This window comes from Toxotes jaculatrix, chromosome 7 (assembly GCF_017976425.1).
Source record: "Toxotes jaculatrix isolate fToxJac2 chromosome 7, fToxJac2.pri, whole genome shotgun sequence".
NCBI classification, from domain to species: domain Eukaryota; kingdom Metazoa; phylum Chordata; class Actinopteri; family Toxotidae; genus Toxotes; species Toxotes jaculatrix.
In genome coordinates, this window is record NC_054400.1 from 15,877,618 (window position 1) to 15,891,046 (window position 13,429).

The window sequence follows — 13,429 nt, forward strand, 5'->3', positions numbered from 1 at the left end:
GTGAAATTACTCCAGAAATTACTCCAGATACCCCCATCACTTCTGAAGCAACAGAGTCTCCTGTTTTAAGCCCTGGGAAAGTTACTGTAGCCGAGCACATAACACAGTCCTCTAATACAGCTATGTCCCCTCATACAGTTAGTGATCACACAACAGTTGACTTCACAACAGTAAGTTTTAGCAGTGAACATGAGCAAGATGGATTTACATCAGTGTCCACCCCAATCCCCTCCATTATATATCACAGTGTGACAGACCAACAAGTTGTGATCATTACTCCCAGTAGCAGCCAGCCCAAGACTGACCTAACTGAACAAACACCTACTATGGTCTTGCATGCGTCTAAACCATCGACCAGCACAACCATTATATTCACAGAGGATGCAAAAGGTGAAGATGACCTGTTCTCTACAGTTAAAGACAGTATGAGGGAAGGCACCTCCACTCCTGAGCTTATCACCAAAGATGATACTATCATTGATGCAGATACTATCTTCGTAGTTCCCTCCTCTTCAGTTTACCCAACCATTCAGACAGAGGAAGCTGGAGGTGTCACAGCGGTTACAATGACTCAAAAGGTAACGGAAGAAGCAGAGGGTTCAGGGACTGATAGTGCCACCTTCTTTACTCCTACACCAGTAATGTTACATGCAACCTCTGCCACTGGTTTGTCATTAGCTTCAACATCTTCAGAGTATTCAGAGTCCACTTCAGAACCATCACCTGTGGAGGGTGTTTCTACATCGAGTGAAGAGACACTGTCACCATATACCACCCCAGCAACCACTGTGTCCACAAAGTCAAGCTCTGAAGAAACGTATGATTTAACTACACCACATACAGATTTCCCTGTTAAGAGTCATACCAAAACAGTTACAGAGCTGAAGGAGGATGATTCAGGTGAGAACACCACCGATAATGCCACTGAGTCTATCACTGAGATTGGTGCATTCTCTACTCTACCCCCTCAAAAGATAACTGAAACAACAGACACCATTTCTGTCAGTCCAGTGTCCAGTGAGGAGTACATGGTCAGCACAGATGAAAAAGAAAAATCCATGACCTCATCACCAAGAGCTATAACAGCCACAAGTCATGACACAGCTGATAAAACCTTAAGTTCATCCATGTCCACACAAGCCACTGTACCTACAGTCGCTGTCACAGCATACACAGTGTCGACAAAACCTGACACAGTTAAACCAACCAGTGAAGTATCTGCTGATGAATCTTCAGATGATGATGACTCTGATGAGGGCTCTGCAATGGATATCACAGAGACATCTCCTGCATCCTCTGTGGATGGATGGACAGTATCTGAAAAACTAGTGACACTGTTCAGCACAGAGGAACCAACTGTTGCTCCTGACACAGGAGATACAGATGAGGAGATTTCAGGTGACAAAAACCAAAGTATGTTCACTGAGGGTGTAATTACAACAGTTAAGGCAGAACACATCTCAACAACCTCACCTGGAACTGCCACGGGAAAGGCTACAAAGTCACCAGCTATTGCTTCCTCATCCCTCTATAGCACAGTGAAACCTTCTGTCATTTCTGTGTCAGATGTTACTGATACAGGCACCACAAGTGATCAAACTTCTGGCATACTGACAGCTTCAACAGTGAAGGCTGAACCAGTACCATTTTCAGTTACTTCACCTGAACCTGGCACTGGGGAGACTGAAATAGCTATATCAAGTGCTGCTTCCAGTCTTTATAGCACCAAGAAGCCGACTGTCACATCACCTCCAGATGTTACTGGGAAGGATAGGTCAGATGATCACACTGATGTGACAGAGCCCACGCAGCACACAGCTAGTCATCTGCACAGTACAATAACAACGGACCAAATGCTATCCACAACATTATCTCCTTCCTACAGCACTGATGCATATTCAATGCCAAGTACCACAGATATGAAGAAAGCATCATTGTCCGGAACAGTTTTACCCCCTGCCTATGGAGCAACATCAACCCCAGCACATGAAGAGAGCACAAGAGACGACAATACTTCTGTGTCTACAAGAGAATTTGTACCTACATCCACACTTTCTTCTCTACAGAGCACTTCAAAGCCTGATGTGATTGTTCAGTTTGTCACCACCTTTGTCCCAGAACCAGATACAACCCTTCCTGAGGAGCCCTTCCAACATGCAAGGTCTGAGATCACATTCACCCATTTTCCCCACACTGACATCTCCTCTGAAAAAGCTGTGTTGGCCACAACCAGCCCAATGTTGCCTAGTGAGGAGTCAAGCCAACACACAGGACAGAGTGAACAGACTACTACTCTTCCCTCTGCCACTGACAAATCAATTGCAGTGTCACCTGAGACAGACACTTCAACAGATAAAAAAGGCTCAAGTTATGAGGAGACGTCATCAGACAGAGAGCAGTTCTCTGCACCAACAAAAACAAGTATTATCACTTTACCAGATGAAGGTTCAGGTGATAAGACATCTAGTGTCTTTGATTCTGACTTTGACAATCCAACTGTTTCATCCCTGTCCAGTACTGTGACGATGGATAGTCTCACCAGTACTTTAACATCTGAGATGGAAAACCGCCAAACTGACGAGCCACAGTCATCTACATATGAACAAACATCAGGTCAGATGGCACCTGAGACCTCCATCACTGAAGCACACACAACTCAAGGCCCTTCTGTGACCAGCACTGTTGAGTCAGCAAAGACATCAACTTCTCTTGAGTCAGGATCAACAGATTCTGAAAATGAGGGGACACAAGATTCAGACCTAACAAGTACACATCAACCCACTGCTGTTACAGAAAGTGTTACAGAAATACAAGCTACAAGCTCAGACGCTACAGTAGCAGTCACCGCAATCCCAGCTGAACGCATTTCTGATGAACCTACTTCAAATGTTTTTTCAGCGTCAGCACCTTCACAGCCTGATGTTACGATTCAATTTGCCACAACAGTTTCCCCTGTACAGCACCTAACAACTCCACAAGAACCATTTGCACAGGTCAAGTCAGAGATAACACTAACACACCGCCCTCACACTGATCTTTCGTCTCAGGATGTGTCACTGACCACAACTCACCCTATTTTAGCAAGTAATGAAACAAGCCAGATGACAGAATCAACAACTGTGCCTGCTGGTTCTGTATCTGCTTCGGATGAAGATGGGACAGTTGAACCCACTCTTGACCAGATTCCAAGTGGCACAAACACTGAACCATCTCCAGATACAGACACCAAGATAGCGCCTTCTCCAGATGGCAGTTTATATGACAACGAAAATTATCAGGCCCCAGATTATGAAGAACCAAACCTCGACATAGTTGAAGCACTTCCACCGCGCGGTGAGTCTACAAAACCAAAAGAAGTTGCAGAGTTCATTACTACACCACCAGCTGTTTCTCAAACATCTGAGATTAGGCCTATTGCCTCAATGAACAGTACTGAAAGTAGCTCAAAAGAAAAGGCAACTCAGTCACCTGTAGTGGCATTAGCTATCACTGTCATGCCTTCCGCATCAGCTGCTGTCAGTGCAGCATCACCCTCTAGTTCTGAGAGTGGTTCAGAAAGCACCAGTAGCTCAGAAGAAAGAATGACCACAACAAGCACAGTTGACATGGATGGTGATGAGGTTGAGAACATCACCTCTGTGATCTTATCACCCACGACTAAGTCACCCTCTCTTCTTAGCACTGAGATTGAAAGTGGGTCTGTCAGCTCAGAGAGTGTGTCTGGAGAATCAGTGACTACAAAGAAACCAAAGAACAAAAGTATGGAGCAACAGTCTCTTTCCTTAGATGAAATTCAGACTGTATTTAAGGTCGATGCTACCTCAGCTTCGAAGGTGGAGTCTGCTAGTGTTGATAGCACCTCTGCAAAAGACGAAGTTGTGGATGACAAAATTGACGAAGATGTCTCTCCTTACACTGAAATGCCCACAAGGAGCCATAAAGAGTTCACAACAATGTCCCCTGCTCAGGCACAAAGCCAACCATCTCCATCACTTGTTGGAGAACCACCAGTAAAAGGGGACGAAACAACTGCCCAGCCAGATACAGGACTCGATTTGGGACACACCATTGTTGGCGGGGCTGTTGAAATTCCTGGTATGTTTCTTTAAATGGATTTTATTGAAATACAACAAAATGTGTAAGCTCAGAATCAATTTCTGTTTAATACGATTTTTATCTTGCTTTTTTAAATTTCTTAACAGGACTTAACTCATGTACAGAGGACATTTGCCTGAATGGAGGATCTTGCTACAAAACTGGCAGTATCTATACCTGTAACTGTGCTCCTGGTTACAGCGGTGATCGCTGTGAAATAGGTAGGAAATTGTGTATCAAGAATTCCTCACACAATATCTCACTGCATTAACTTTCACCCAAGAAGCATTATGGGGACTAAGAGTTGTTTTGGCCATTTCTTGTTACTAATTATGTCAGTTTCTTGTGCAGATATTGATGAGTGCCAGTCAAATCCTTGCCGCAATGGAGGTACATGTGTTGACGGGCTGGCTTCCTTCACATGTGTGTGCCTCCCAAGTTACTCTGGGCTGTATTGTGAGGAGGGTAAGTTTGTGGTTAAAATGTATAGAAGTACTTCTTAACTTCTTTCTTAGTATTCTGTTTCAGATAAACAAAGGCTTTTCATTTCATTAGTGTTGTCAGTTGCTCTAAACTGTAAATCTAAATTATCTAGACTCAGCTTAAATACCGGTAATATTTCACATGACATGATTGAACGCTTCATGCATCCCTAGGGCATAAACCAGAAATAATACAGTATGAGACATTCATATTTTAAACACACCACAGATACACAGTTCAATCCAGCTGTATACAGCTGAGTATTTTCTTAGGTTTCTCACAGGCATTACCAGAGTGAAAAATAAAGTAAATAAAATAAACACTATCTTTATCTCATCACCACAATCGAGATTTACAGTCTCTTTTTAGTGTTGCCTGAAGGTTGGTCATGTCTGAAAATATTTGGGTTTCTTCAAGAACCCTTGAAATTAAGTTTTCACAGGTTTCAGATACACAGTGAGTTGCAACATTTTTAGTATACCCTCCTTCAGGCATTCAGTTCTAATTGCCATTGTGGTGTACGTTCCACTTCAGACATGCTGCACTTCAAGTCACTTCTTGATATTTCCACTCAGGACAAGACAGATTATAAATATCATGAGTTCCTGAGTAATTACTGGGTAACAAAGTATATCTACATGAGGCATTTTTGGAATATGGATGAAGATTTTACTTTTAAATTCCTATAGCCCCATAACTTTACTTTAGTTTCCTAGTTGCACCCTGCTTGTGTAGTGTGTTGAACTCAGGGCATCATCTGCCTTGGCTGTTTTCTCTTGACCAGTGTCTACACCCTACATTTTGTCATGATCATTCATCAGTGAATCACACCCACTCTGTGTACTCAGACACAGCTGCTGTCTTAGAAAGTTTTGCCAAAGGAAAGGGAGAAAAAGTAACTTGAAGAGGAACAACCCAGGGAAAGATTCTGCCTCTGTTTTTATGTGGTTTGTCCAGAGGGACAAACAGACAGTAAACCCAGTCACTGTAGTTTAGACAGACGCACAAACACACACACACCAGTAAAGATGACAGAGGTATCAAGTGTGACTGGGATAAGCTTCAGGGTTTGGCTTAAATCTCACCTGTTTACAACTGCATGGCTCATGCTTTTTGATTTACCCATGAGTCTGATCATTTGGAATCTTAATCTTAATCTCTGTTTTTTCATGTATGCATACCAGTGTAGTAATCTGAGAAAAATCATCTGCTTTAGCATAATAATCATGCCTTTGAGTAATAATTGGCACTTAATATGATTCCTTCTTGTTTTGCTTCCACTTCCAGTGCTGGTGTTAGGGGCTGTAGGAATTAATCCATCAGATTGTCTCTCTTTCATCTTGATTAGAGACAATAGTCAGAGATAACAACAGGCCTGAAGGGTCTGTATACTCAGGTATTAAGAGTACTGTAGATGCTCAGATTAGATGATGTCATGATTGTTAAGGTGGCGAGGTAAACTGATGCAAGTATGGAGGTGAAAGCCGAAAGTTTATCTTCCTTTGAAAATGTTAATGCGCTTCATGCTTGATGATCTGTTGCAAATCTGTTCTTCCTGTATGCCTCATTCTCTCTCGCTTTCTCTTCCATCAGATACAGAAATATGTGACTACGGCTGGCATAAGTTTCAGGGCCACTGCTACAAGTACTTCCCTCACAGGAGAAACTGGGACACAGCAGAGAGAGAGTGTCGCATGCAGGGGGCTCATCTCACCAGCATCCTTTCCCATGAGGAGCAAGAGTTTGTCAACCGTAAGTTAGAGTTGTAGATAATCTTTCATAGGACAGGAACATAACCAAGTGCTACTTAATGAAACCTGCACGATACGTCTGGTATAGTAGAAAATAATCTTTTTTTTTTTTTAAGTCACATCAGATACATAAAGATAGTTGTACAGTAAACAGTAAATGCAAAAGGTTCAGGCACTGAAAATGCCATTGCTATCACTTGTTTTCTCTTGCACTTTCTGTTGCTGAGCAGTCCTAAAAAGGGCATATGGCAACAGAGAAATGCAATCTGCTGTGTCTCACTCTACCCTGTATCACAGGTCTTGGACAAGATTACCAGTGGATCGGCTTGAATGATAAGATGTTTGACAGCGACTTCCGCTGGACTGACGGCAGCCCAGTGGTAAGATAGGTTACTTTCTCACATATTTTTGTCTCAACAAACATGGCACAGAGACAGCGTAAATATTTGGAAGTGATGCCGATGACAGATACAGTCATCTTGGGAGAGTCATTCTTTTCAGGGGCTGTGGTGACTTTCTCATGACGTACTCTCCTCTGTCTCATATCGCTACACCCTGGAGGGTGACTGCTGTGGTAATAAATCTGATGTAGAATATTCTGTAAGGCACCATTGAATCCTTTTACTTAGTGTTAGTTCAGAGCAAGACAACAAGTAGCTGCAACAATGCAAAGAAGATGACAGTCCAGTGTGAAAGAGTATTTCCCAGAGAAAAATGCACACTGTTCATAGATGCAGTGTTTATAAAACAGCACACAAGCGCTTGTTTGCTATAGTGGTTGTAGCTGCTGATGATCCCCCTCACAAAACAGGAAAGTGGCTAATTACTATGTGCATCTGTGTTGTACAGATTGATGTCCTCACTTCAAAGATAATCCTCCAGGACCAGAGATAGGGGAAGCATAGAGACAGCCTGGGGGTTAAAAGATAAGCACAGGCTGCCTATGGAAGCCCTTGCTCAGCTTGAGAGATTGATGGGTGATGAGGGTGTGAGCGACACTGTAGAGGGGAGTTTGGCAGGCGTAGACAGGTACGGACCCCCTTTAACCCCTACACACATCAGGGGGCCTGGCCAGCAGGCAGCCACAGCCACCCGGGGGAAGGGCCATCAGAAATGGCAGACACACAGATGGACAGCACCTGTGCTTAACTTCAGGAAGAGAAAAATACTGGATTGAAGCAGCCCGGGGGGTCTGGGTGGGTGGTCACCTCCAGTGTATTTAAGTATAATAAATAAGACTACTTTTAAAAAAAAGTGTGAAATTTTTACATTTGGAAATAAATAAATAGAAAACTGACTAATATCAACAGTAGGGTAATGAAACACCCAGTCTGAAGTGTCTTTGAATGTGTGTGTGTGTGTGTGTGTGTGTGTGTGTGTGTGTGTGTGTGTGTGTGTGTGTGTGTGTGTGTGTGTGTGTGTGTGTGTGTCTGTGGGTGATCAAAGTTTGTTTGATTATTTTGAGGAGGATGTAGGCCTGCTGTGCAGTTGATAGGTCACGTATTTGTTAAGTTGAAGTGAGCGGAGCAGGAAGTCGGTGTGTGTGTTTGTTAACCATAATGACAGAGTAGCAGAGCCTCAGGGCATGATTGGAGGAGTAAAAGAGGGGGGGAGGGAGTTCACAGCTTTGAAGAGACTGTTTGAACCTAGAATGCGCTGAAAGACTGCAGGTAGCATCAATTTCCAGCACTACAGCTGTGTATATACTGTATAAGTGTGTAAATGTACATTGCTGTGCGTGGAATTTTGTACCTGCAGAATCATACATGTAATGCTAGGTATGCAGACCGTGTGATGAAATGACATAACACTTATGCTTGTCTGTTATCACAAAGCCTTCCTAAACACACAGTACCTGTAACATACATACCGATCATGCCAAGTATATAGGGTCACATCACATCAGTCATATCAGTGTGTGATAAAGTCACTGGTTTTTCATTTGGCCATATTGTGGCTTGCTGTGAGATTGATTGATTGATTGCTTGTTGTCAGCACAATGGTGTACATTAACATTAAATATTAATAAGCCTATTTTATGTATTCATTGGTTTCTGTTTCTCATTTTAATTATACAGCCTGCAAGGGTCCCTCAGAGCTGAATCATGATGATATCATAGAAGTTGCTCCTAGAAAGATGCAGTTGCTCCCTCTTGTGGCTGTTAATTCAAATCACAGTGATGGGAAACTGCTGCCAAAACAGCAGAGGATCTCTACTTTTGGGATCATGTCTGTGGAAGGAGATAGCTGGTAGTAACAATACATGTGCTGATTTGGCGATCTGATCTGTCATCCACTTTATCAGGCAGACCAATATATAGAGAACTACTACTCCTAAAATGATAAAATGATAAAAAAAAGAATAGAAAAATCAAAGCATCTGTATCTGTTTTAGGGGCAGAATTGGTTCGTTTTATGACAGATTTAATAACCTAAGAACCTATCATCATGTCTTACTCTTTATACTCTGTTCTTATTTCAGCAATATGAAAACTGGAGGCCCAACCAGCCTGACAGCTTCTTCTCTTCTGGTGAGGATTGTGTAGTGATGATCTGGCACGAGGACGGCCAGTGGAACGACGTTCCTTGCAACTACCACCTCACCTTCACCTGCAAGAAGGGCACAGGTAACACAATACCAGAGCAAATCATCTCTTATTTTACTGAAGGCATGCATTCAGAGAGGGGAAAATACAAATCTGATGGGCTTGTCTGTGACTGTAAATTTGCTCACTTCAGTGTTATTGTCACTTCGGTTTCTCAGTGGCCTGTAGCCAACCCCCTGTGGTAGAGAATGCACGAACCTTTGGTAAGAAACGTGAGAGGTATGAGATCAACTCACTGGTGAGGTACCAGTGTCGGGCAGGTTTTATTCAGAGGCACGTCCCAACTATCCGTTGTCGTGGGGATGGACGATGGGATATTCCTAAAATCACCTGCATGAATCGTAAGTACAGCAAATATTGATTTCAATAGATATTCATTGTTTTGTGTGTCTCGTACTGTACTGGATTTCGATGAACACTATAACCCGATGAACACTTTTAGAGCTAATATATGATTTTTCACTGACAGCATCAAGCTATCAGAGGACCTTTATCAGAAGACATCAACATAATAGTCTCTACAGCATCAACAATTTCAAACTATGGCCGGACGAGGCCCTCAGCTTTCACCATCAGCTCTACCGGGGAAGGAGAGACAGAACTGAACATAAGCGGAAGAGACAGTGATTGCCATGTAACATGGCACAGCTTTCCTGAGATGAGAACACATGGCTGATGCTTGTGTGGAAAGAGGAAAAGGATTCTCGGAGGAAAAGCACAAGAGAAAACTCATCAAAGAAACAGAGAGGAGAATCTGCAGTTTTCTTGCATTTTAGATGACAATGGAATTTTATGAAGTGTCTTTTAAAGAGATGTTGACACATGACTTTTCTTATCAAGGGGCACTGTTTTATAACAATGCCAACGTGGATGAAATACTTTCAGCTGGCTACTGGAAAAGCAAAAAATATTCTCCTCATTCTTTTTTAAACTGCAGACATTTTTTCTTTGTCATTAGCTTTTGAAATAATACTTTCATGACTGTTGTCTAATACCTTTGTACACCAACTGTGCTATTTAAAAATCACCATAAGTGTTCCTTAATCATAAAAAAAGCTGTTGTGAAATTATAGCGCTTATGTTATGTAAAGGAATTGATTATGTTGTCGTGCTGTTTTAAGCTGGACTTCGTTTTAATGAGCATGCATGCACATGCATATATTTAAGCCCTCAAACCTTTAACTATGTTTATTCTTTGTCAAGAGATCCGAGTTTGTCCTCTCAGAACACAAACAGAGGCATCAGAGGCAATGACTGATAATGCAAAGGACTCATACATTAGTAGACTTATACATCATATATGTAGAACTATAAACCTGTATAAAGAATCTTTCTTCAGTACTAAAATCTAGAGGCGCAAATCATCATCACTTCATAGCTTTGCTAGTGGTAGTCATTCAGATTCCAGAGCAGATGAGAAGTAAGTTGGAGGAAATTTTACCAAATTGCTCAGTTAACTGCTGGAGACCTTCTTTGTGGTGGCAGCTTTCAAAATAACAAATTACCACCTTTCATTTACTCCAGCCTTCACTGGATGTCATCATCGATGTCTTGTCAAGATAAATGTCTGTGGATAGATTTCTATAGAGAAACTTACTGATACTTCCTTTGATTCTTTGCAACGACAAGGCCTTTATTCACTGATGGAAATCGATGTCCGTCATCTGTTTTAAAATGAAAGAAGGGATGTGTGGCTCAAGCAGCCTGTATTTTCTGCTCGTGTGTGTTCAGTGCATAACTTACAATTAGTTGCGTTAGCATGTTTACAATAATTGTAATGCTGTTCATAGTACCACACACACACCAAAGAGTCTTGCTCTCATCTATTGCTGCTGCACTGTAGCTTACAATAGTTCTCTTGGTCATTTTTATTTTCTTCTGCACACTTAACTTTTCTGTTATTGTGGTCAATCGAAATCAGCCATTGAGAGATTCAGCCGTTGAGAGAATGTATTTTGTGAAACACTCAAAAAGACTTGAACGTTAACGGCTGTTTAGGCAGAGATACATGTAATTTATTTTCAAGCTGCTCTTGATCTCCTTACTCGTTTTATACTGACAGGTAAAATATGATGCTGTCATCTGGCCCAGCAGTGCTCTTCATATATTTTTATTATATGTTCAACAGGAGACCAGCCACAATCACAGACTCTCTAAATGGGATGCATTGAAGATGAAAATATCTTGCATTGGAGATGAAAAGTATTTTTACATCTTTAATGCCAGCAGTGGACCAAAGAATATGGAGGGCTCCATCGGCTGCAATAATGTTGTTCTGTAACATTAACAAAATATTTGTACATGTGGATGGTTATGTGTGTCTCCAGCCATTTTTTTTTAATGGAGAGTTGTTTTGTCAGCCTGTGAATGTCTGTGTGTGTGTTTCAGCCTTAATGTGCACATAATATCATTTTATATTTATAACAGTTTGTTGTTTTGTTTTTATTTTATTTTACAATGTGAATGTCTGGGATGTTTGTGTTTGTTTGTTTTTTTCTTTGTTTTTTTGTTTTTTAGGAAAATCAAACTGTTTTTTCCTGCTTTAAATCACCAAAGAAATAAAATATATGGACATTATATTACTAAGAACATTTAATTTGGACTCTTTAAAGAAATCTGAGTTTTAAGTGAAATTTGAGTGTTGGGCAGGTTCTCACTATGTTTATGTTGGTTTTCTCCAGAGGTTGTGGTTTCCTCTTTGTTCTTAGAGAACTGCAGGTTTGGTGGAGTGGAGACTTAATTGTCCATAGTTTGTCTTTCTGGTTTGTAGTGCTTTGATGGATTAGCAACATTTTAAGAGTACTTCTCTGTTGCATGCTTGGAAAATGTCCCTGAAATTGAATACAGAAGTAAATAGAATAAATGAATGAAAATATTGGGCCCTCTTACATTGAGGTTAATTGTGTATAGAGTAAATAGTACAGCAGTTTCACCAGCAGGTAGTGCTATCAGACTAAGTCAGAAACTTGAGTTTTTGTCTGCTCAGTACCATGGAATAGGGTTGATACTTATATCACTCTTATGGCACCCACAGAACACACGAAAACACTAAACATAATGTGAAGATTTTGAACTGAATTATCTGAAACGTGCCCTGTAGAACATTATACCAATGTCTTATTTGAAAGTATTGCAGTGTCTTGCATATACATCAAACACTTCTGAAAAACCTATCAGACATGCTCTATAAAACTCTTGGTAGACAGACGGTACATTCAGAGGGTGCAGACAGGAAGTGGCAGTGTGAATTATAGCAAACATGTGGAATAAGAACTGGCTTAGGGAAAAGTGACACTTATGCTGAAATGGTTGACGCAGCAGAACTGTGGATCTGCATATAAGCATAACCACACAACAGTATTTTTTTGTTGTTTTTTTTAGCATGGGTGAAGGTGGCTCTTCTTGAATGTCAAACACTTCTTATGCCTACATGGTGGTGCATAAAGTAAGGAGATTAATTCCCTTGGTGTAAAAACAGAAGCTTTTTGAGTACATTACCCTTCACCACTGTTCCCAGAGCACCTCCTTTTACAGCAGTACCTTGAGGTTCACACTGACACTGCCTAATAGCATAAAACACCATTACCAAGATAATAACATCAAGTTAATCTTTCTGTAAGTTTGGGTTGTTGTGTTTTTCACTGTGACTCCCCACTCTATCATTAGAGAAGACTTGACTTGTGATTAAAGTCTGGTCCTGGATGCCCCAGCGAGAGTAAAACCTACAATCTTGCCTCATGAAATGCAGATGTCTCATGGGTGATCAGCGGAAAAGCTTAGACCCCTCGGCCCAGGTCTCTCTGGTATTTAACAGGCTTTCTAGGTTTGTTTTGGAAAGGAAATGCATCCTGGCTCTTTCTGATTTCTCAGGCTCGACAGGCGTCTCAGACTCTGTCTAGTCCAATGCAGAGTGTCTATCATTCACTCATTACCCTGCTATTTTCCTGCCACATGTAACTTAATCTGGATGCCTGTGAGTGGCAAGCATTTGGGAAACAGCCTAATCAGACTTGATAAAAGTTACCACAACGTTTGATTGGTTAAAACCACAGAAAGAAACCAAAAGAAATGTTCAGCATTACTCCTGCAGAATCAACGAGGCTGTGTTGCCTGCTTATCAATTTCACAGAGACAAAGAAACGCTCACTTTATGCTACATGTGTGCTATAACATAAATGTTTTACCGCAAGTGTATAATAGTATAGTTTGCTCTTCAGATTTTATTTGCATATTTAACCTTGTTGTTAATATTTTCTATGCTGAAAAAGGGTGTGAAACAATCTCCGAACAATCTCTTTTTCTTCTTTTGTTATCTGCTGCCTTGTCCACAGAACAAAAAGCTTGCATCAATGGATGTTTCACCATAACACATTTACATTGATCTGGCATTTCACTGCTGCATCACCCTAAATCTGACCCCATTCCCATACATTCCCACAAGCCTCTTACAGACTGTGTTACTGTTCCCTTTGTCTTAACTTAGTGGTGGGCTGG

General features: G+C 41.3%; 1 protein-coding gene across 1 annotated transcript in view; it reads left to right on the forward strand.

Annotated features, from left to right (window-relative positions):
• The window catches only part of LOC121184316 (versican core protein-like), a 44,386-nt gene extending 33,031 nt beyond the window's left edge, over window positions 1–11,355 (forward strand). The window contains exons 7-13 of the mRNA XM_041041923.1: window positions 4,203–4,316; window positions 4,447–4,560; window positions 6,172–6,330; window positions 6,627–6,709; window positions 8,812–8,956; window positions 9,094–9,276; window positions 9,405–11,355. Coding sequence (XP_040897857.1) covers window positions 4,203–4,316; window positions 4,447–4,560; window positions 6,172–6,330; window positions 6,627–6,709; window positions 8,812–8,956; window positions 9,094–9,276; window positions 9,405–9,562 — 956 coding nt within the window. The 3' untranslated portion in view covers window positions 9,563–11,355. The remainder of the gene's footprint in view (window positions 1–4,202; window positions 4,317–4,446; window positions 4,561–6,171; window positions 6,331–6,626; window positions 6,710–8,811; window positions 8,957–9,093; window positions 9,277–9,404) is intronic.
• The last annotated feature ends 2,074 nt before the right edge of the window (window positions 11,356–13,429 follow it).